This window comes from Grus americana, chromosome 4, assembly GCF_028858705.1.
Source record: "Grus americana isolate bGruAme1 chromosome 4, bGruAme1.mat, whole genome shotgun sequence".
NCBI lineage: Eukaryota > Metazoa > Chordata > Aves > Gruiformes > Gruidae > Grus > Grus americana.
In genome coordinates, this window is record NC_072855.1 from 67,327,128 (window position 1) to 67,348,866 (window position 21,739).

Here is a 21,739-nt window from a genome sequence, read left to right on the forward strand (position 1 = left end):
CATTAAAATTTTCATAGGATAGAGACAGGTACTGTGGTTCTCAGAGACGTAAGGGAAGGGGGAGCTGTAGGAGTGGTTCCAGGCAGGAAATAGCTGTTTCCATGTGGATGTTTGCACTCTGGATTTTGGATCATTCGTTGCCATTCATGTGCCATAATCCAGGTACAGGGGCCTCACTGTGACTGCTTGGGAGCCACGTGCTGCTCAAAAGATTCTGGCCGGCTATCCTAACATAAAGAAATCAGCTCTTCATAACATTTGGATTCTGTTTTGCACAACCCTCGTGGGTTATGTTTTTACTTACTTTTCCTTCTCAGTTGTTTCTTTGGAAGGCGTTGCAGCAGTTTTGGTTGTCTGCACTGCTCTGTTGAAGATCACGGTCAGAACTGGAGTAGGTAAAATCCCAGTGTTCATGAAGTTGTGTCTGCAGAGGCCAGTATAACCTTCTTTTGAGTTACCTTACGCAGACAGCAAGATGCTTCCCATGAAGGTGTTGAATCCATAGCTGAGGTTTTGGGAGAGCACTACTAGTTGGATTTACAACATACCTGTGACAGAATTGCCTTCCACTTCATTCTCTTCTCTTCTCTGCCTAGAGCTCTTGGAAACCATGCCATGGCTAACATTGACAATCGAGGAAGTGACATAGCAAATACTAGATTAGTGCATAGAAGTAGAAGCACTACCATCTCCCTCTTTGTTGTCAGGCTGGTAAAACTCATGTATAAATTTTGATCACTAGTACCACCTCTCCAGTTTAAGTAAAAAAGTGACTGGATCTGAGGTGATGTGGGAGATTCAAATGCAGCGCAGGTGCAGAGAAAAGCATTGCAGAACTACATCTTCCAGCAGATGCCAGCTACTTTTTATGTGGAGGAATGAAGTTAAGAGATGCTAGTGGCTATTAAACTAGTAATTGGAGTTTGGAGTTGGTGAAATTATTGATATCTTTTGCAATTAGATTGTCTCCCAGTTTCTTGTTCATGTAGCACGTTTCTTTTCTGTACTGTGAAATGTCTTAGGGACCTATAAAGCAATTCTGTATTCGGACTTAGGGTAAACAGGCTTTAGAGCGATTCAGAAATAGGTGTAAGTACCTTATACAAGCTGAATAAATTTGAGTACATTAAGGTGTTATATTGCATATTAATGAACACTTTTTCATTCTAGGTACTTCCATTACAAGAGAGTCTTTATGAATTTGAAATAATTTTTGTAAAAGAAAAAAATGTAGGAACTAAAGAGACTGCCCCCTAAAAATCTGTGGGAGTGGTGTTCTCTAGTTAGGGCTGACAGGCATCTAGGGGTTATAGGGTTGTATTTGTTCCGCTGGCACAGCTATGTATGGAAGGAAGCAATTGTCTGTGCTTCTCTCTGGTATTTAAGAATAAAACCATAGGATCTGTGCTATCAAAGAGCAAAGGCTGTACAAGTAGTCAGGAAGAGTAAGTCTTGCAAAAGAAAAGAAAATTGTGGTTGAATTGAAGGACAAATTGTGAAGGAAATGAAAATACATCATCAGCGTGGGCCTATTAGTTTGTTACTTCAAGGAGATATGGGAGGGAGGGTTTGTAGTGATGTTGGTATATATAAATTTTAAACAGTGTGTATATATTTTCCTCCATACCGCAACTTTTATATTTAGTAATTTCGGGAACATTCACTGTTTTAAAGAGCCCATCACAATGTAAGCACAACCTGCATGAGAAGCTTAAGCCACAACTTCCCTTTTACTTATCTGAGACATTGCAGCATTCTGACCTTGGGCTGTGTAAAATCAAATGAAAAACTCTCCTGTTGACTTGAGACATGGATCTGATCTAAAGATCATGCCATGAAATAAATAGAAAAATCTGTATTTCCATTCACAAATTTATTTCTGTTCACATGTTCCATTCACAAATTTGAATTAATAAGAAAAATGATGATTGTAACTAACATTGCAGCTTTCTGTTGTCATCCGCTGGCAACATGTCTCTAAGCACAAAGCATTCGTCACCAGCAGCAAAACCTACTTGATGACTTGATTATACTCAAATTCTTGATAGAGAATTCTTGCTGTTGAATTTCTAGTTTTCCATCATGCCTGGTTACTTTAGATTGTGGAATTTTTGACCTATAATTTGGAGAAGGAAGGAAATTAATTAGAACAAGCCTCTCGAACTATGAGTGTTTGAGGCATTTTTCTTCTAATCTTTTGTAATTAAAAATGTCAGCTGCTTTTCCTGGTTTTTGGATAACCAAAGTCATTTGTATTTAGAGGTGTGAAGGAGAAAAGCCGTAGTTAATGTTCCAAGTGCTATTCAATTTTACATCACCCGTGTGATGGTAATCGGTGTGTGTGGGGCAAAGGAGATGGTTGGAAGGATCATGAGATAGTTGACAAACCTTTTCCTCTCTGAATGGCAGGTCCTAAAGTCTAAATCAAGTCATAGTATATATATAAGCTTGTGGCTGTGTAAGAAGACTCTTGATTGTATTAAAATATTTTGGAAACACCTAGATTATCCTAATATTTTATCGGTGGCCCTTGTGACCTAGAATAAATACAACGTGAAGGGCTATTTTTAACTGTGCCCCCCTTCCCAGTTCGGAGGGGCATGCTGCTAACAAGTTATCATGACTGTGGTGGCAGAAGAGCATGTCTATGTTGTGAAAATTAATTGCTTGTTAGCAAATTTTTTTTCAGTGTGTCATAATTTTCATAATGTATAGTTTTTGTTACCATTATGGAGTCAAGGAATAGTAATAGGTAGAACTTCTGTAATGGTTGCTTTCTAAAATATTTAAATGATACAGCTAGCATTATTTTTACATGGTCTTTCTCTGACAGACTATTGTGACATAGATTACTATGCATCACGCTTCTTTGTACTGATAATATGACAACCAAGCATTTAAAATAAAATAAGAAATTGTTTCTGAATATTTCCTTCTTTGAGATGGCTAGATAAATGAAAATTAATGAGGCTAAGGAAATTTTGCTTCATGAGTGATCAAGTATATCTGGCTTCGCACAGTCTGCAAAACATGATTTTAATAAGACTGTATTACATTCCTGTTGTGCCTTCCGTTGTTAAGGGGAATTAGAGAATAAGGATTTTTCTAATGAAATTAAAAGTTATATTAGAACCAAAGGCTTTTTTTCCTAGTAGTCTTTGAGATTGTCTTGTATAACATGAAGAAAATAGTATCTTTTACAGGCACATGTGTTTATTTTTCTTCTTTCTTGTTAAGTACCTGAGCTTGTACTCTGTACAAGCAGTATATGTACTGTAGATAAAAGAGTTTGTAAGGGAACTGTGCTGAAATACATGGCATAATAAATGTAAACGTTTCCTTTATTTAAAGGGCTCAATAGAGGGGACATGCAAATTAGTATTCTGAGTTGTAGTCTGCTACCCAAAGCATTTGAAATGCGGGAATATTTGTTAGATATTAAGAAATGTTAGTTGGGAAAGGGTAGTACAATTAAAAGCTTTCTTTAAATTGGATGCTTTCATGGGTCTTGCATCTGAAATCAGCATTATATGGTGATTCTTGGAAATTTCCTGTATGCGTGTTTGTACAGTTGAAACCTCACGGGCTCTATTCCTTAATCAGTAACCATATCTTGCATGGTGGCAGGCCTTGTACCAAAGATTGTAAAATAGCTTTGTGGCCGAAAATCCTCCAGCGTTGCAAACCCCAGAATAATAAACAAGCCAACCCCGAATCGGTTTCCTTGGATGGCACGGCACGGAAATAACAAAGGCATATGTCTGCCTTTTTGTATTTCCCTGCTCTTTCTTTCAGGGAAAAATCCAGAGGATAGGTAGGGCTGAAAGGTGCGTCTGGAGAGCAGTGCTTTGTATTTGAGATTTTGTTTCAAGGTCTGGTTCCTGCTGGCAGCAGCAGCAGCAGGTCCTGCTAAAAACCCTAGACTTTGCGAAGGTAAAAGGCGAGGAGCGAGTCCGCTGGAAACGACGCAGCAAGGTACTTTCAAATCGAAAATAAGGAGCAGGTACGTTAAGCAGACGTGGAAAAATGGTTGTGCTGCGCGTGTTTTGTGGGGAAGGTAATTGGGCACCCGGGCTTGTGCCACAGGTTGATGGGCAGGTGATCCGGCGGCTTCCACCGGGGCGGCGCAGGAGGCCTACCTCATATGCTGCCTGCCCCCGGGGCCTGGGGCAGCGCGGCTGGATTATTATGTTAATGCCTGAGCCTGCTGCCCTCTTCCTATCCCAGCTGGGCTCCCTGTTGTTAGGAACTGCTTTGCTCTGACAGTGGAGTAATATACTTGATGATTGAAAGGGCAAAGGGGCTCGCAAGAAAAAAGAGCAGGCTCGCACAGATATGTAAATGAAAGGGGGAAGGCTGTGGGAGGGTTTGCGCGTAGGTGCGGATAGAAAGTTTATTAGGAAGCGAGTAATATAAATCTGCTAATTGAATTGTTATTTACAAGTCCCGTTTCCTGATTTGTTTCTTTGTGCATTACCCCCCCCCATGCTGATGTACAGTGAATTCGAAGTGCTTACCAAAGCAGGCACTTAGGTTGATTTATTTTAAACCAAGGTGCTATAATACACTGGGTATCAGTGTACAATGCTGACAATGGTGTATTTTTCAGGACTTTGATTACTGTTTCATGCTCTGCCACTATATTGCTACACTACAGCTTATAGCGGTGATATGATTCTTTTATATATCATAGGTAAGTATATCACTCTGAATTTTGTTGATACTTCCACAAGAGTAGGAGACAGCTACAGATTACAGAAATATATTTGTTATGGTGTTAGAGCAAATTGAACTTTGATTCGACGAGATGGTGACTATGTTGTGATATTTTTCTGAGGTATTTTCTGCAGTAGAATTGACTAAACATTGACTCAGTTTTAGAATGAATGTATGTGAGAAATGAAAATCTGTTCCATAAACAGATTTTTATTTTATTTTTTTTCCCTATGATGATGATATGGCCTGGTGTACAGAACGTTTCTCTACATTTTATCAAGCTTCTATCAGTGGCAAAACGTGACTCGAAATACCAGCCAGATGTGATTTCTAACATCCTTATCTGTCTGTCGTACCCTCAAAGTGCTGATCACAAACTACTCAAAGAAATAGCTGTTAACCTAAATTAAATTTTAAAAAATGAGAGCTGTTTTTATGAAATGCAGCTAGTGTGTCAGATATAAAGTTGTTTAAGTGAGATACTTTTCTTGTATGTTTAGCTGGTACTTGGTGTTTGCATAAGATGAGATTTCTGATTGCTTCTAGTGCATAAGGTGACTTTTTCTACTCTTCACGTTTGTTTGTGTATCCCAATTCTGTTCCTTAGTTTTGTGTTCATGTGTATTGCTACTCTGCATTGCTATTAAGAATGTGTATCTGTCGTGGCATCAGGACCTCCTGCTGTGCAGGAAAGTTGGCAGCTCTTCCACTTTTGACCTGGCAGTTGTGAATGTACTTATGCAGTCTTGTCCACTTAGGTATCATAGGGCATCTTATGTTACTGAAGTACTTCAAAGTGGAGAAGAATTCTGGATCTAGATTTCTTCTGTAAACGTACTTTGGTCTAACTGTGTAGATATAGAATGTTCTGGGCTTAAATGGTATGACGGAGTACAATTTTGCTTCCACGCCCCTTGCCTCATTGGGTGCCCGTGATGAATAACTATCACGGAATAGGTAGTAGCAGTATCTGTGTTCTCTTGGAGCCTTTGTACTTAACACAAAATTACTGATTTCTTTATCAAGTTCTCCTTGGAGTTCTTTGTGGGCAAATCAGAATGCGTTGGCTGTGTCTCTACAGTTTATCAGTAAGGTGAGAAGACAGTCCTAACAGCAAAATGCTGGAAAATAGACACATGTTATAAAAGGAGTGTTTTCCAGTTGAAGAACTTTTTTCCAATAATTGCATTTTTATTTTTCTTTCATATTGTATATGCATCTAGTTCTTTAATAACTGCTTTAGAAATACAGAAGTTGGGCTACAAACCATATTGAGTTGGGAACTTTTTTTTTCTTCCCCTGTGTGTGCAATTTAGACTTTGTAGAAATGTTTCCACTTTCTTTCAGGAAAATCTGTATGTAAATATTTTGTTTCAGGTCAGGTTAACCTGACTCAGTTTTGCAAACAAATCAGTTTGACATTGTTCACATTTTTCAGTGTAACTTAGGTGCTCTGTGCTTTCATTTCTCTTGATAAACTGATCTCCCTGGCTGTACTTTCTCAGTGCACCATAAGAATTTAATAACAGTGCTGCATTGTGGACCAGCTGAAAAGCTTTGTGCAGAGACAAAGACAGAGGCCATCTTCCACTAGGCACTAGAGCAATTCAGCTGGAAGCAGCAAAATATCAAAATGGCATGGTTAAAAAAGAAAATTCCAATCATTGTATGAAAAGTGATGATTCTTGAGGGAGGGAACCTGGGCTTAAAGCAAATGTTTAAATACTGGAATTTCCCTTATGCTGGTTATTCCAGTTTTCAGTCAACTCTGGATGTAAATGGAAACTGTAGAAGCTCAGTGAATGGTGCCACAAAGAGGCATGTTCAACGCAGACGGCAAGTCTGTGACCTTTTGCAGTAAAACAAGCTTGTGCGTTTCTTAGGCTCGTGCCCAGCACAGCTCTTGGTGAGCTTCTGCTCTCCACAGAGCATGAGTGGAATTCTGTACATGAAACTCATAGATTTAATGTTTTCTCTCCACCTTTTCAGAGAAGTAGTGGTTATATAGTATTCCATCCCATGAGAGAATAAAGTAAATTACTTCAAGGAATTAATAAAAATATTGTTAATTTAGTTGAGTCACTATGTATTTTATATATGTTTATGTGTATATGTTATATACCTGTGTTATATATATGAATGAAAATTCCAAAGAACAGTTTCAGCATTTTTGTAGTTGTGGTGTACTCCTACTGCTGGCCAAGTAGTTGTGAGATCAAGTCCCTGACCTAGACTTGATTGGCATTTGAGTATTAATCCTTGCATTTTAATGAAGACTAGCCCACCTACCCCATCCCCTTTGGATTAGAGGGTATAGCAGTCCTCTTGGAAAATGGAGGCAACTAAATGATTAGAATTTAAAGATGTTTTGGGCATGCTTCAGAGGAAGGGTGGTGGTAAATACCAATGTTGTAGTTAATTTGTTTTCAGAGAAAAAAAGCTTGGAGCTTCAGTTGTTGCTGATCCTCTGCCGAACTTCTTTGGCGAATTTTGGGGACACACATTTAGGTACTTTTTCACTGTGTGAATGTGTAACTTATAGTTATATGAATTGTTAATTTACATGACAGCAGTATCTGAGCAGCATTTAAAAGAATGCAGTTGCATGCGTCAAGATTGTTCCTTTTTTACCTTCAGGCAGTGGCAATAGTGCCGGTCTCTTCCTTACAGTATACTTCTTTTCTTTCCCTTCTCTTTTTGTCTCTGCCACAATATTGCAGTGTGCAGAGCTTTGGCTGGGCTCATAAAAAGGGAATTTCCAGTACCATAAAATACTGGCTTACAGTAAAGACTAACCTTTGGACTGGGTTTAAAAAAAAAAAAAAGTAACTGTCCTTCTTTGAGATTCTAACATGAGCTCCAGAGATCGGGGTTCATGGGGCCATGCAGTGGGCCACTTTTTATTTTGCAAAGCTGGTATTTCAGCCAGGCTCTCCATGCTGTGGCCTTCCTCATGCTAGTGTTTTATTTCCCATCTCCTGGCATCGCACTCCTAATAGTGAAGCTGTTCCCAGTGGTAGTAGTGACAGGGACTTTAATAACAATGCCGTTCGGAGCTGGTTTGGATGGCATAGCAGTTAGAATGTCTGGTTCTGCTGCTAACTGCCCAGAAAGCAATATGACAGTGGGATATTTATAGAAAAATCCTGGTGCAGGCACAGCCTTACAGTTAATGCAAAGGGCACCTTTTAAAAAGTGGCCTTGTGCTTTCATTTCACTTCAGCAGGGAAGTAATACTCTTTGGAGTTGTGGGATGCATTGTTTAACTAGACCTCTAATCATGTTATGGATGATGTGTCTCCAGGAGAATCAGGGGACAAGACCTTTAAGTGTTTTTATCACAGCTTAAGATCTCAGAAAATGTGAACTTAAATAAAAGTATGTTTGGGAGGTTGTTATTGCTCTGTATCCTTTTGAGGATACCTTCTACAGTAATTTTTTTTTTTTTGAGAGAAAGTCACTTACAGTTATGAAATGTTTGACCATAAGAGAAGATCAAGTTGGCAGAGTTACTTGTATACCGCTGTTCAGCTGAGCCTCCTTTATTAAATCATTGTTCAGCAGTCTATTTGTTCTGGTGCGAGAGCTAGTGTCTTCACTGCTAAGGTAATAAGCATTGAGTCACTAACAAATACATGATGTACGTAAGGTTTGTGGGTAGTTTTCATACCAAAGTGTTAGTAGATTTCTGGCATGGCAGAGCTGCATGAAGTTCGTGGAGGAGCAGGTCAGATGCTAGAGCATGGAGTTTGTGGGTACTTATGCACATATGTCCTCAGTATGAAAAAGCGTGTTGTTATGAGTCTGTCAGCTTTAAATTACTGCTTGTTTGAATGCTTACACTGGCACTGGGTAGTAATCTTAATATTTGCATTTACGATTTTTAAGTAGAGGAGGGAGAAAGAGAAACTGCCTCTGTTCATTCATTAGTATTCAAAAGTCCACTGTAGATGTTCAGGTTACCGCTCCACTGGGGCACGTGACGTAGGAACCAACATTGGAAGGCACTGTGTCTTATGAGTGCAATTTTGTGTTTTGTACTGCAGCTGAGGGGAGGACAGGAAGGTTAAGCTGCAGCTTCAGGGTACCACTGGGCTGGGGGTATGGCTGGTCAAGGACTGTCTCACACAAGGACGAGGTGAGAGTATTGGTGGCTGTCTCTGGTGACAGCTCTTCTCATTGTTGAAGGACCATAGTTGTTAGGAGGAAATCTTTCTTTACCTTGGCATCCTGAAGGGATAGATGTGATGTTGCAAAAGGTGTGTGTTGCCTACATTTGTGTTTCTGGATACAGCCTAAATAGGTCTTTTTCCATGGTAAGCCTAGTGAGTGTCGCACCAGTTTTGTATGCTACGCAGCCACATAAGTATCTGGTATGGGAGGATCCATGGCATTTAGGATAAAGCAAAGAAACCATGGACAAAGTGACTCAGCATTGTACAGCTGGTAGCCTGGGCTAGTCAGGCACTGTGCGCTATGTCTCATGAAGCATCTTATCTCTCCTATACCCAAGTCTTGGTTCTTTCAATGTGGAGGTGGACATTCCAACTGATGACAGAGGTTCTTCCCTCCTGGCTTCCTTCATGTGACCTTTCTGATACTGACGGTGAAAACTTTTGTTTTCATTCTGCTCATTTATATGAGTAATCTGAAATGATCCAGCCATACAGGACAGTGTTGCTTTCCAACCTTTGCTCAACATGGATTTCCTTTTACTAATGTATATATTAGTATCAGTGGAAATTTGCAGGCTGACACACAAACGTTCCTGAGATCTGAATGCTTAATGTTTGCCATTTGAGCTGTTAACAAATGTTTACGTTCTGGTGTTACTCTCTGGAAAAAACCTTTAATGTATATACTCTCCTGGTTTTCAGTCTTCATCTCCTACTGCCTCTGAAGGAGTAATACCATGGCTGCCCTTCCAGAACTCCCTTGAGTCATGCCAGTTGCTCACAGTAGAGAGAAATTACCATTTCTGATGAAAGGAAAGCAAGCAGGATAGTTTTCTTTCTCGGTCTCAGTATTGCTGAAACAGTATTGGTGAAACAGAGAAATCCTTCAATGGAAAGCACCAAATACACTAAATAAGTGTGTCTAAAAAGCCTGCCTTTTGACATCCTTTTGATGGATGGTTTTGTATTTGTAAATATAATTATCAACAGGCGGTGATGGTTGTGAGGAACTACAAAAATGGGGGAGCGAAAGACTGATTTTCAACAGAAAGAACTTGGCTAGTAGGAGGTAGGAGGCAATAACTCTCTGCCAGTAGAGTCCCCAGCTTGTTTCTGTGCTCTGCTTGTGGCAGAACGCTGAGCCTGGCTGAAGCAGCACAAACTTGTACTCAGGTGATGGCAACCTCACCCAGCTCGGAACAACTCCGTAGTGTGGGCAGCTTCGGATCCAGGGCTCAACGAGGTGTTTTAGAGGACATCATTCTCTGAATGATATTCCCCTGCTGAGATGTGAACAAACAGCGTATTGGTTATTCTGTTTTCATTTTCTCATTCCTTTTCAGCATCATTTTCATAAAACTGATGGTTACTGAACATTGTTGAAGTAAAGAAATGTTTTCATATTGTCAGCACAGAGAGGCAGGCTGGAGATCAGGTGATATCTTTTTTGCAATCAATGAATTGTGTTGGGCCACAGGGAACACAGCAGTGGATAAAAACATAATCCCCTCCATATATTGGTGGATTTTTCTGCTGGTGTTCTGGGGTTTCCTTGGTTGGTGGGTTTAGAGGGTTTTTGGTGGGTTTAGGTTTGGTTTTGTTTTTTTAAGAGGATAAGGTTATGTGTACAGTTCCACTCCACTAAAAATTAGCGTAATTCAGTATTTTTTAAGTGACTTTTCAGTTCACATTTTCATAAGATTTCTTTGGACTAAAAATTTAGCAGCGTCTGTTTTTGGGTAGTTTTGTGTTTTGTTTTTATGGATTTTTTTTTTTTTTGATGCAATACCACTGTTGAGGTGCCCTATCACATATATAACACTTGGGGCCAAACTCATGTGTAAGATGCATACTACAACTTCTGTTGTATATACACTCCATATTGAATTCATCTCCAAGGGTCAAATGTAGGCCTTATTTGTTTCTCAGAGATGATGCTGGAGTGTTAAAAAGGCATGTACTTTGCCTTTGAGGGGGCAACTATGGAGCCAGAGGTTTTGTTGAGCAGTTAACACTACCTCTTTTATTTTTGCCATGTTGTAGCAGGATTTTTATATGCATTTTAACAGTTATTTAAGAGTCCCCATATGCTTAGAAAAGAATCTGAATATATGTGCCTTTTTTAAAGCTGCATCATAACTAGGTTATTCCATCAATACAGTAGAATGACTGGGAGCTGCAGTTGGAACAATATGTAAAAATACAGCTTGTAAAAGATTTCCTTTATTAACTGTCATCATCCACAGAATATATGTTCAAATAAACGTTGTGTAATAACTAAATTTGAGATTAATAGGCCCCTTAAGAAACAGCGAAGTCATTCAGGATAGTCAGTGAAAAATAGCCTGTAAGACTGTAACATGCACATATTGTCCTGCTTACATGCTCTCTCTGGTGTCATTCCCATTTATCAATGTCGGCAGGCTCTGTTCTCATTAAAACACTCTTGCACAAAAGCAACTTAATTTTCTTAAGAGAAGAGGACACCTGATTCAATTTAGTGCTCAAAACCAGGAACTTGAATATATATATATATTTTTCCTGTCTGAACTCAGATGAATAGTTATGAACAGCAACACAGATTAAACCTTATTAGGTATATTTATATTCTGTTTGCAGTAACAGTGCTGTGGCAAATAGCTTTCTACAGAGCTGTAACATCTTATTAATGGAAACAGCAGTTAAGACATGAGCTGCAGTAACACTCACATGAGATTTTATTTTTAAATAGGAGATTGAAGGAGTTGTTTAAAGGGACTCTGCTGACTTATTCAAGCTACTTCTGACGTCCTGGCTTCTTCCTCCACCTTCTCGAGCTACACTGATCTCTTTGGGTAGATAAAATTTCCTTTTCTGTCCTCTTTGGTCAAATCATTTCCATCACTTCAGTCTCCCCCCCCCCCCCCTTTTTTTTTTTCTTCTCCCTGTCAAATAGGAGACATTGATCTATTAAATTTTACATTAATAACATGGACACTGTGAAATGTTATACTACCACATTGTGTTCTCTGTCCTCTACTGCATAATCCTGCAGTAGTACTGCTAGAGTCCTTATCTTTCTCCAGAACTTTTCTGCTCTTCTGGGTTTTTTTTCTCTTCTTCATTGTGCCATGTATGTTGAATAGGATATTTAGTCTTATGCCTCGTACTTGAGCTGTATATCCCACTAGTGCATGTCTGAAAATAAGGTTTTAACCACAGATAATTGTGGGCGTACACAGAGCAGCTTTGTATGATGCCCAGGCTGCTTCCTTCCAAGACATTTTGAGGCCATTTAGTTTCATTACTCTGTATCTGCCACCTTGGCCCTGGAACGTCCTTTCCACAGAGTGGGGACGACCTGGGGCCAGACGTGTCCTAGTGTGCATAGCATGTGCTCTCTCAGCTGTGGGGTGCCTGGGGGATGCAGGTCCTGTGTAAGCGTAGGGTTATGTACAGTTAGGAAGGTGACCTCCCTAAAGGCTGCCAAATGATGCTCAAGGATCAAATGTTTTAGTGTTAAAAAAAATACACATATTGGTGAAAAGCCTCTTACTTTTTTATATGGTCTGCATATAAAAAGTGCTATAAGGCACTGTTTCCCTGTGACTCAGCAGTAAAGGGAATTGTAGTGCCAGTTGAGTTGTGCATAACAATTTCATTCAAATCCTGCCAATAATGATAAAATGTTTTTTTGACCCAGGTGTTCCAAATGTTGCCAGTGTGTCTTTTCCTTTCTCTTTTAATGTAGTCCTGCTACATTAATCTCAAAAGATATCTAGTCTAATAAATTCCAAGATAGTTTACTTTGATACAAAAAGGAAAAGGAAATGAGTTCAGAATGTATTCTGTATTTAATGCTATCGAAACCTTAGCATACTTGTTTGATTTGCTGCCCAGTCATGTGCACTTGAATGCTGCGTGTACTTGCTGCTGCATTTGGGCACCCACTCATGGGGAAGTGCGCAGCCTCTTTTTCTTCTGTCTTTTACTAGCCTTTGTTGCTATGAGGACTGTCTTCTGTCTTGGATATTGTTGCTGTCATCATCAGAAATCTTAGCAGTGTTTTCTGTACGTATATTTGAGGATAAGGTTGGAGATGAAAGGATGATGCTTTGCACTAGGCTCAGGTATGGGAAGAGGAAGGTTTCTGCCAAGTACTGCCAGATAGGTTTCCTTCGGAGGTGGGATGGGTACTTCTCACTTGAAAGTGCTCCAGGCCAGCTGATCCTCCCTGGAAGTGCAGACCAGTGAGAGATTTCCTTCAAACCCAGTGCCATACTGAGTTGACTGAACTTGTACCTGCTTAATATTGAGTAAATTTGTTGTTTAGTGGAGCTAGTGTGTACTATTTTAAACTCAAGTATAAACATACGTGCTCTTATGTACTAGCCATGTTATGAGTACTGGCAGTGACTTTCAGTCTTTGTTGTCTCTGAGTTGACGTAAACTTGAATAATTGGTCTGGTTCTTACAACTGCTCCTTTGAATGTGGTCTAACCTTGCTTTTCAATACATGGCTATGCATTTACCTTTTGAAAAGATCTTACCATTGATTTTATAGAGAACTCTCCCCTCATATAAATGGTTAGTGCAATGAACGGTTTGCAAACACATGCAAATCTGAACTTGGAGTATTATAAGGACATCTAAATGTTTTCATGTTTTATTGTTTCATTTAAGCTGACTGCAGATAGTCTGGTATCTGTTGAAGCACAAAAGGAGCAAACACTGAAAAAAGTTATAGAATAATAGTGACTAATAAATGTTTCAAATAGAAAATGAAGAGCCTAGCTGTATCATGTGTCAGCACTAATGTTTATTTCTATCATCCCTCTAAGGATCTCAGAGTGCTTTTTAAGCAATGAATTAATTTTGACAATGCCCTGTGAGGTATGTAGGCAATATTATCCCTCTTGATAGAAGGGAGTTGGAAGCACAAACTGTTTAAATTCTACAGGGTCATGCTACTAGGTACGTTTAATTACAAATTGGAGCAGTTGAATCCGTTTACTACCAGTTTGTTTAAGCTGAACCAGAATCACAAATATAAGCCCCAGGTTTGTGGGTATGAGAAAAATTTACTTGTAAGTTTATTTTGCAGGAGAATTGTTTGCAAAGAAAACTGCAGATAGAGTAATCAACATGTGTAAGTCCTCCCTCACTGACGCAAATCATCTGAATGATTATAGCTTAATTTGTGGTCTTTTTTGATTTATTTTTTTTCTTCTTTTGCTTGTGATGAGCGTTGAATCATCTGCCATGGATGATTTCTGACACTTTGGAGAAAGGGAATTAAAAATTGCAAACTGGTGTACCCCTGGACCAGTCATGAGTTGCGACTTTTTCACGTGACTGGCTGAATACCTGAACTGTAAAATTTGTCTAAGATTGTTGTCTTAGTACCTATTATATGCTTGAGAACATTAAAAAACCCCAGAAATCTTCCTGGTGGATCAGGAAGGATGAAGTTTGTTGATGACCAAAATATATGTCCCCAGAACCATCTAGTATTTCCTTTACCACCTTTCCAGGTACAGAATTTCTCCTGGAAGTGGAATTGCAGCATATTTTAAGTAAAAAACTAAAAAAAACCAAACCAAAAACCAAAACCCACCCTAAAAAAAAAAAGTAAAAAAAAAAAAAAAAGTCATGTCTCTAGATGATCCTCAAATCAGGATTGGTAGCCACTGATGTGGCTAAAACTAGATGCACAGTGTCCTTCTAAGTGTATCGGTTCTTGCCAGCTACTGCTTTGTTCTTTGTGCATTGTTGAAATGACCAGGAAAACGGTTGAGGGCTGTCTAGCACTGCAGTTATTTCTCTTGCGTCACTAGATGTGGTCTGGCAGGCTCACCTGCATTGTAAGCAGAGCCTGACCTGAACCCAACTTCTGGTAGGACCAGTTCCTTTTGAGACAAGGAGGTAAGTTTAGTATGCGAGGGAGGGAAGGGCTACTTTTTATGGTCTCTATCCATTTTATGTGGACTTCACCAGCTTTCCCGAAGAGGGTGAGTGATACAGTTCTTTGTAGCAGACAGAAGCGTAGCAAGTGTAGCTGTCACTCTGCACACAAAATCTGTATGGGGAGGAGGGGACCATTAAGTTTCCTCCCAGCCTTCTGGTGCAGAAGTGGAACCCAGATGCTTCTGTCTTTCAGATCTTAACACTCTTTTATATAGCAAAGACTGTTTTGCAAGGAAGAGATCTTTAAGTGTGCTTAAAAATGTAAGTCTAGATCCTCCTTCATGGGTTCAGAGGCAGGATGTAATAAAAGGGACCTTTCTGCATCTTTATCAGATTGAAGTGGTCAAATACAATCAGTCTGTGTAAAAGAATGGCACATGTCCAACAAATACCTTATCAAGAGACTTGATAAACCTAATGTTTTTTTTTTAATATAATGATAACAGGAACCTTAAGAGGGATATATTAACAAAAGATACCTGCAAGGACATCTCTTGTATTGAAACTGATCCCTTGTAGTAATTTTTTGTGCATGGCTGTAATGCATGTGTCTCTTGCCACATGAAAGTATCAGCCACACAGCTTCAAATACAAGTAGAAAATCCTGATTTAATTCACACTTGTTGAAGAATTGTTTTAAGTAATACTCTTGCTTTCAGCTGTGATCTCTGGCAAGAGGAGCTGCTTGGACTTGTGCCTCTTTTTTTTTGTGTTCAAAAAAGGAATGCTGATGAGGAAGAGGTGTTAAAATATGTTACTGTAGTTTACAACTGTCAACTATAATGTTTTATTTAGCTGTATCTATTCAGATGCTCCCTCCGCAACATGGAGTGCCATATGCCATTGTCCCTGTTAGTAAGCAAGTCAGCAAAGGTTTCCCACTCTGCATTTGTTTTTGTATTTGGGCCGCTGAGGAGCTGTGGTCCAGTGCCATCTTTTATTGATAGGGCCAGCAGAGGAGGAATCTAATGAAATTATCAAAGCTTTGAATTAATTATGAACTTGAATAAGAAAGCTAAGCTCTCTAGAGCCAAGGATCTCATTACCCATTCATTTTCATTGCATCCTCTTATGGAGCAGAAGGCAGGTTCAGCTACAGCTCCTACTCTGATTTTGGACTTTATTCAAACTTGCTAAACTCGCTAGCATCCACTTGTTATTAATCTGTGGCTGGAAGTGTCCAGGGTGATTAATTTGAGTCTTCTGTAAATCTTCGTGTAAATGGTAGATTTCCCTTCTCCTTTTCCTCTTACCTTTGCTGTGTGGCTTTTCATCATCAGCCTGGCTGCCATACAAGAGTTTCTGTTCTTTCTTGGTAATTGGGGAAAGCTATTCAAGACTCAAGTTTTAACTTCCTGGAATTTAATGAGTTAATGTTAAGAAATAATACTGCTACTTTATATTGCCTGGATATTTAGGTAAGCGCACACACTTCTAAAGTCATTATCAAAATCGTTTATTTTCTTATTTTAAAAGACTACGGAGTAAAAAGTAATGATTAGACATTTTGGCCTCAGAAGTGTGGGGGTGTTGTGGGGTTTTTTGGTTGGTTTTTTTGTTCTTCCTCTTTTAAATTTGTTGGTCAAACTACAGAAATATCTGAATTTGTCAATACTTTATTATGATGAACGATTAAATTACTTTGCTTGCCTGATTAGTATTCCATTAAAAATTGTTATATGAAAATGCAATGCTTTAGTTAAATCAAATTATATTTATTTTAATTAATAGGTCAATGTATAAAAATGTTTCTGGCAAATTAGAGCAAAAGCAGCAAGACCAAGCTTCTGTGTTATATTCCTGGTTCTTGTGGATATTCCTAAGTCTACCGGCAAGGATTTTCTTCTCCTCCTGCTTTTGTCCGTTTCAGCACATTATTTATGAATGCATAAACTAGAACCTATCAGTCTTCATAAGTTAGAGGCCACTGGCAATTTTTTAAGCAGTGGCTAACTGCCTAATGGTCTCTGTGTATGTGTGTATTTGGAGAATCTAATAGCTTGCTGGGCGGGGGAATAACATTTTGTTCTTGTACTATATAGCTATTTTACCATTGGTGATATTTATCTTTTTCTCTCTTCAGGCAGCTGCTATATTTAATTCTGCTTTTGGAAGTTTTTTGGTAAGTAATGCAGTATTTATAGCAAGTGCTTTAATAGTCTTATTTTTAACAGTACTATTGGTGTGTTTGTATTTTTCACATTAGTGTTGGTGGAATTGTACCATTTAGCTGGCAAAAATCTGAATCATCTTTCAATTTGTATAACCATGCCATTAAATACAGATATTACAATTTCTTTTCCTTTTGCTAAACTCTTGAGAAAAGTAGTGAATAAATTGTCTCTGCTCATGGTAAATTAATAATGTGTAAACACATCTTAATTTTCTCCTTAATGGGTTAACAGAATCTATTATTATGCAGATGTTTCAGATGTGGGCATCAATATATTGATTTTTCTAATAAGGCCCATCAAATACTCATTATTTCCTATCAAGAGGCCATGGATTTTGAAAAGAAAACATGACCCAGCTGATCAGAGAGTAGATGCTAATTTACTCAGTGACATGTCATTTGTTTAGCATATTTCACTGTCACTGAAGCCACTCAATGTCTCCGAGGAACACACTAAAATAGCTAGATATGGGAAAGCAATCAATCCAGCTGGAAATATAACCATTTCTGTAAAAAGCTAAAACAGTATTTGGGGGCCTGGTGGTCTACAAAGAGTCAGAAAGGACACTGTAAAGAACACTAAATAAATACGTTTATGAAGAAAGGAAGAATAGATTTCTTGATACGCTGTTTAGAGAGACATAAATTAATATTAAATACAAATTACTTTGTATGTAGGCAAGCTACTGTAACTGTTTTATTTATTTAGGCAGCTAATAATTGGATTTGTTCTTCTTTACTAAAATTTGTGCATGTTTAGAAGTCTGCGTTTGAGATGCCAATCTTGTGTCCCCATAAAGAGGATGATGACGTATAAAATGAATGAATGACAAAAGAATTCAAATTAGGAAATTAAAATCAAAACTGCAAGTACAAAATAACTCACTTTTATGCATAATTTGTTTTATGAAAAGCTGCAGTTTGGGAGTTTAAGTATGTAAAGCTGTACTGCCAGGAGAGAAAATTGCATGGCATTTTGAAGCTATACATTGTGCTACTGCTTTTATGAGGGACCAGGTTAAAGTTAGGAGGGTGGCTGTAAGTTTTTGTGGGTATAGATGACTATTCAGGTTTTTAAAATAACAGTTCCTAAATACTTGTTCCTTTTTGTCACCTATCATGTTCCACTCCAATGGGAAGAAGGTACTTTTTGCCCCAAACTGGAATTCCAGTGTTAGAGCAACTTTTAAGTCTTGTATGCGCGTGGCATTTTCTCTTGTTGCTTGGCACGAGCTCCAGTTTCCCTGCTGTCCCTAGCTTTCAGGAGGTTCAGGAGGTTTCCTTGAATACCCAAAAGGCCTCAGTTCAGCTGTCATTAGGAGAATGTCTTTTGACTTCAAATAAGAATTTAGGCCCCAGAGCATCTGACTGCCATGCCAGCTCCCAGTAAAGCAACATAAACATATTTTAATTTCTAGAACCTGATTGTAGCTCTTTGAAGAAACCTCAGTTAAAGAAGCTGAGCTAGTTTGTGTGTTCATACAATATTCCTGATTTTGGTTTTGATCTTAGTTCCACGAACTGATCATCGGAAAGTGCCATTTGCATATAATTACCTCATTTCACTTTTTATTTGCTTCATATTTTTACGAAATCTTGGAGCAGCATTGCAGTAAACATTTTTGTTAAAAAAAATTCCCAGGAAAGACTTTTCAAAAATACTAAAGATCAACTAGAATCAAACAACAATACCAGCTGATTTTTTTTTCTAATTACTGATTTTTTTTAAAATAAAAGTATAAAGAAAGTGTCCACTATTAAGTCACAAATATGTACAAACACTTAGACACTAATTGTTGTATCCTAGTTTGAAATCACGATTATGTAGGGACTATGTATGTGTGACAGAAAATAAATCACAAATATGTCTACTGAAAGCTTTGTTCTTACAAACTTTCCCAGTTACATAGTTGATAGTATCAAACAGAGGACTGAAAATGCAAAGAGGTGATAGAAAGCCAGGGACTGTAATAAATAGCCAGAGTAGTTTACCAGTTTCACAGGCGTGGAGGTCTACATAGCCTTTGAGTAGCTCCTGAATATCAGTAGCATGTGGTCATTTACTTTGTAAATTTTCTGTGAACAACTGGTGAAACATTTTACATATATATGTATATATGTGCGCACACACACACACACACTTGTTTGAAGTCAAAACTGTTCTATAAATACGAAAATAATTGGCCTGTTTGAGAGGATAATGGAGGGCCCTGGCTGTGTTTTTGGAAATCCGTCAGTTTATATGGGTGGCTAACTTACAGGCTTGGCTATAGGTGGAGATCCTATTTCCTATATCTTTAATTCATGATGAATCTAAATCACATTTGCATTTTTCTTATGTGTCTGATGATGTGCTGTCTGTGGATAGGCTTAGATGTAGTTACATACCTTTGTGACCATAACCATATACGTGTCCTGCAGATAATTTGGAAGGATCTGACCATTGGCAAGGCTGCAATTTTTCTTATGTTCCTTGTCTTACAATGTGTAGCACACGGGCGGGTTGCTGCACTTGCGTGTAGCCCTGACAAAGCCAGGAGGACAGTATGTTGTCTTTTCTCAGACTATGCCCTGTGGGCCAGTGTCTGTGTATGATAGTGTGAAGCAAGCTGATTTAAAAGGGCTGAAAGATGTGCAATGCTTTTAACTCTTTTTTTTTTTTTCCTCTCTTTTTTTTAAGACTAGGAAATTGAGAAGTTAAATTAAACTGTGGAAAAAATGTCTGCAGGAAAAGGCTCAGCATAATGTTAGAATGAGACTGAGATGAGCTTATTCAGATGAAAAGGAACACGTTGTGATACACAAAATATAGAAATGCCAAATATGTCTTGATGAGCAGAAATATGCTTAGATTAAGCATTTGGAGGTGTTTTCACTGGTAAGAGAGATTTATGAAAACTGCCAACCAACTGCAAAGTAATTCCTTTTAAATGCCACCAAAGCCTATATTCCTCTAAATATGCAGGCAAAACAATGCATGGAATGATATTGTACATATTTACACTTAGTTTAATAATGTCCCAGGTCTAATTAAAACACAGTGTTTTAAAGAACTAATTGTTACAGAAAAGTGTGTTTTATGTAGCTAGATTAGTATAACTAACGATAGATGAATTCAATTTACATAAATTTCAGCCAAGAGAATATTTAGAATCATACCACAGAGGATTGCTTTGAGTTAGGTAGTTAATATCATTATCTCCTCCCCTCGTTTAAACAGTTTGGTTTACAATAATTGTGGAACATAAGTGATTTCAGTTTTTCCTTTTAATGGGGTTTTAATAAAATCTGATAGCATTTTACTAATGCTGGGTAGTTGGTTATCAGCAAGGTTGCTACTGTAAAGCATGCAAATGCATGCCAAGATCTGCTGAGATAGGAAGCACTGAGGTAGCTGCTTCCACTTGTAGGAGAGGGGATACGTCTGCACCTAAAGGCTAAAAAAATTGTCTGGGATGTTAAGTGTAGGTCTACTGAGATTCTTAATGTTGTACACATCACCATGCTTCCTGAGCATTTCTATTCCACTTCTAAAAGTTGCACTGCAACAGAAAAATAGTGCTTGTTAACGTCCAAAGCGCAGGGCAGTGGGCAGGATACTACAAAACGTGCTGTGCTGATGATTGTTGCGTGGTGTTTGCCTGGGTTGCTCAGTTCCTTGGCTTTAAGTTCGCGGAGACATAGCCTGTCATTGAAGCTGTTCTTGCACTGAAGTGGAGACACATGCTTGGTTAAGAGCTAAACTCAATTTGCAGTGATAATGTAATGCCACGTGCGTGGGAGAAGGAGAGGGCCTGAAGTCTAGCAGAGCATGTCCTCACAGAATGCTCTGCACTGCTAGACTAGAAACAGCCTTGTCTAATCTCTTTCTGTCTCTCGTTAATCTCCTTTCCACTTGAGACAGTGGGCTTGGAAACGCATGAGAGTATCCAGCTTGTGATGTGAGTGAATGTTGTCCGATTCCTTGGTGCCTTGGGGTTATGAACAGTAAGTATGAAAGGAACAGCCATCAGCTTCACCTTAAACAAAGAACTGTAACTGAAATCTAAAGGTCTGTGGTGACAGGAAATCAAGAGGAAAAGAGAGGATTCAGAGGACTTTGCTCTGGTGACCCTTGTGCTCCTGAAAAAACAGAGCAAAGAGCAGCCAAAAATGAAAGTGTTGGTTGAGACTTCTCATGGTGCTGTCTGGTATTAGCTTCGCTTCCTCTAGTGAAACCTATGGGATGAAATAAGGCTTGTGTCCAGGCTACATAAGCCACTCTGAAGGAAGGAACCTATTCCAGGTGCCCATCATTTCATTAATCTCCTTTGCCCAAATTAAGTATGTCTGGTTTTGTTGTTTCATCTGACCATCTTTTTAAGGGGATAGAGCTGGTTCATATTGTTCAAAAACCCAAATAATTTTTGGAGCAGCCACTTGGCTAATCAGATCAAGGCTAGTGTTTTATTTACATTGCCTTCCAAATGAAAGCTAAAGCTAGTGGGAAATGTGAAAGTTAGCTTCTCGCATATATACAAAGCCTAGCTGGTTAATGAAAATGTATGGAATTCTTATCTACTCTGCTTTAGCAGGCATAATGATTTACACAGCCTGACAGCACTAGTGCAGCAAGTAAATGCATTAGTCATAGTGTCCATTTTTCTTGCAAATTTGTGACACAGATTTAATTATGGGAATGACCAGCAACTTACAAATCTAATTTTGGTAGGCTGAGCCAACTTTTTTA

At 38.6% G+C, this 21,739-nt stretch overlaps 1 protein-coding gene across 6 annotated transcripts in view; it reads left to right on the forward strand.

Moving 5' to 3' along the window:
* The window catches only part of SLC10A7 (solute carrier family 10 member 7), a 150,673-nt gene that overhangs the window by 33,443 nt on the left and 95,491 nt on the right, over positions 1–21,739 (forward strand). For 4 of the 6 annotated variants that reach the window (XR_008577066.1, XR_008577065.1, XR_008577064.1 and 1 more), the window contains one exon: positions 16,921–16,959. Coding sequence is in view for 1 of the 6 variants with exons in the window: in XM_054825109.1 (XP_054681084.1) it covers positions 16,921–16,959 (39 nt within the window). In the remaining 5 variants the exon portion in view is untranslated. Of the gene's footprint in view, positions 1–16,920; positions 16,960–17,770; positions 17,866–21,739 lie in introns of those variants that run through there. The other 2 variants (XM_054825110.1, XR_008577067.1) reach the window with 2 other exon arrangements.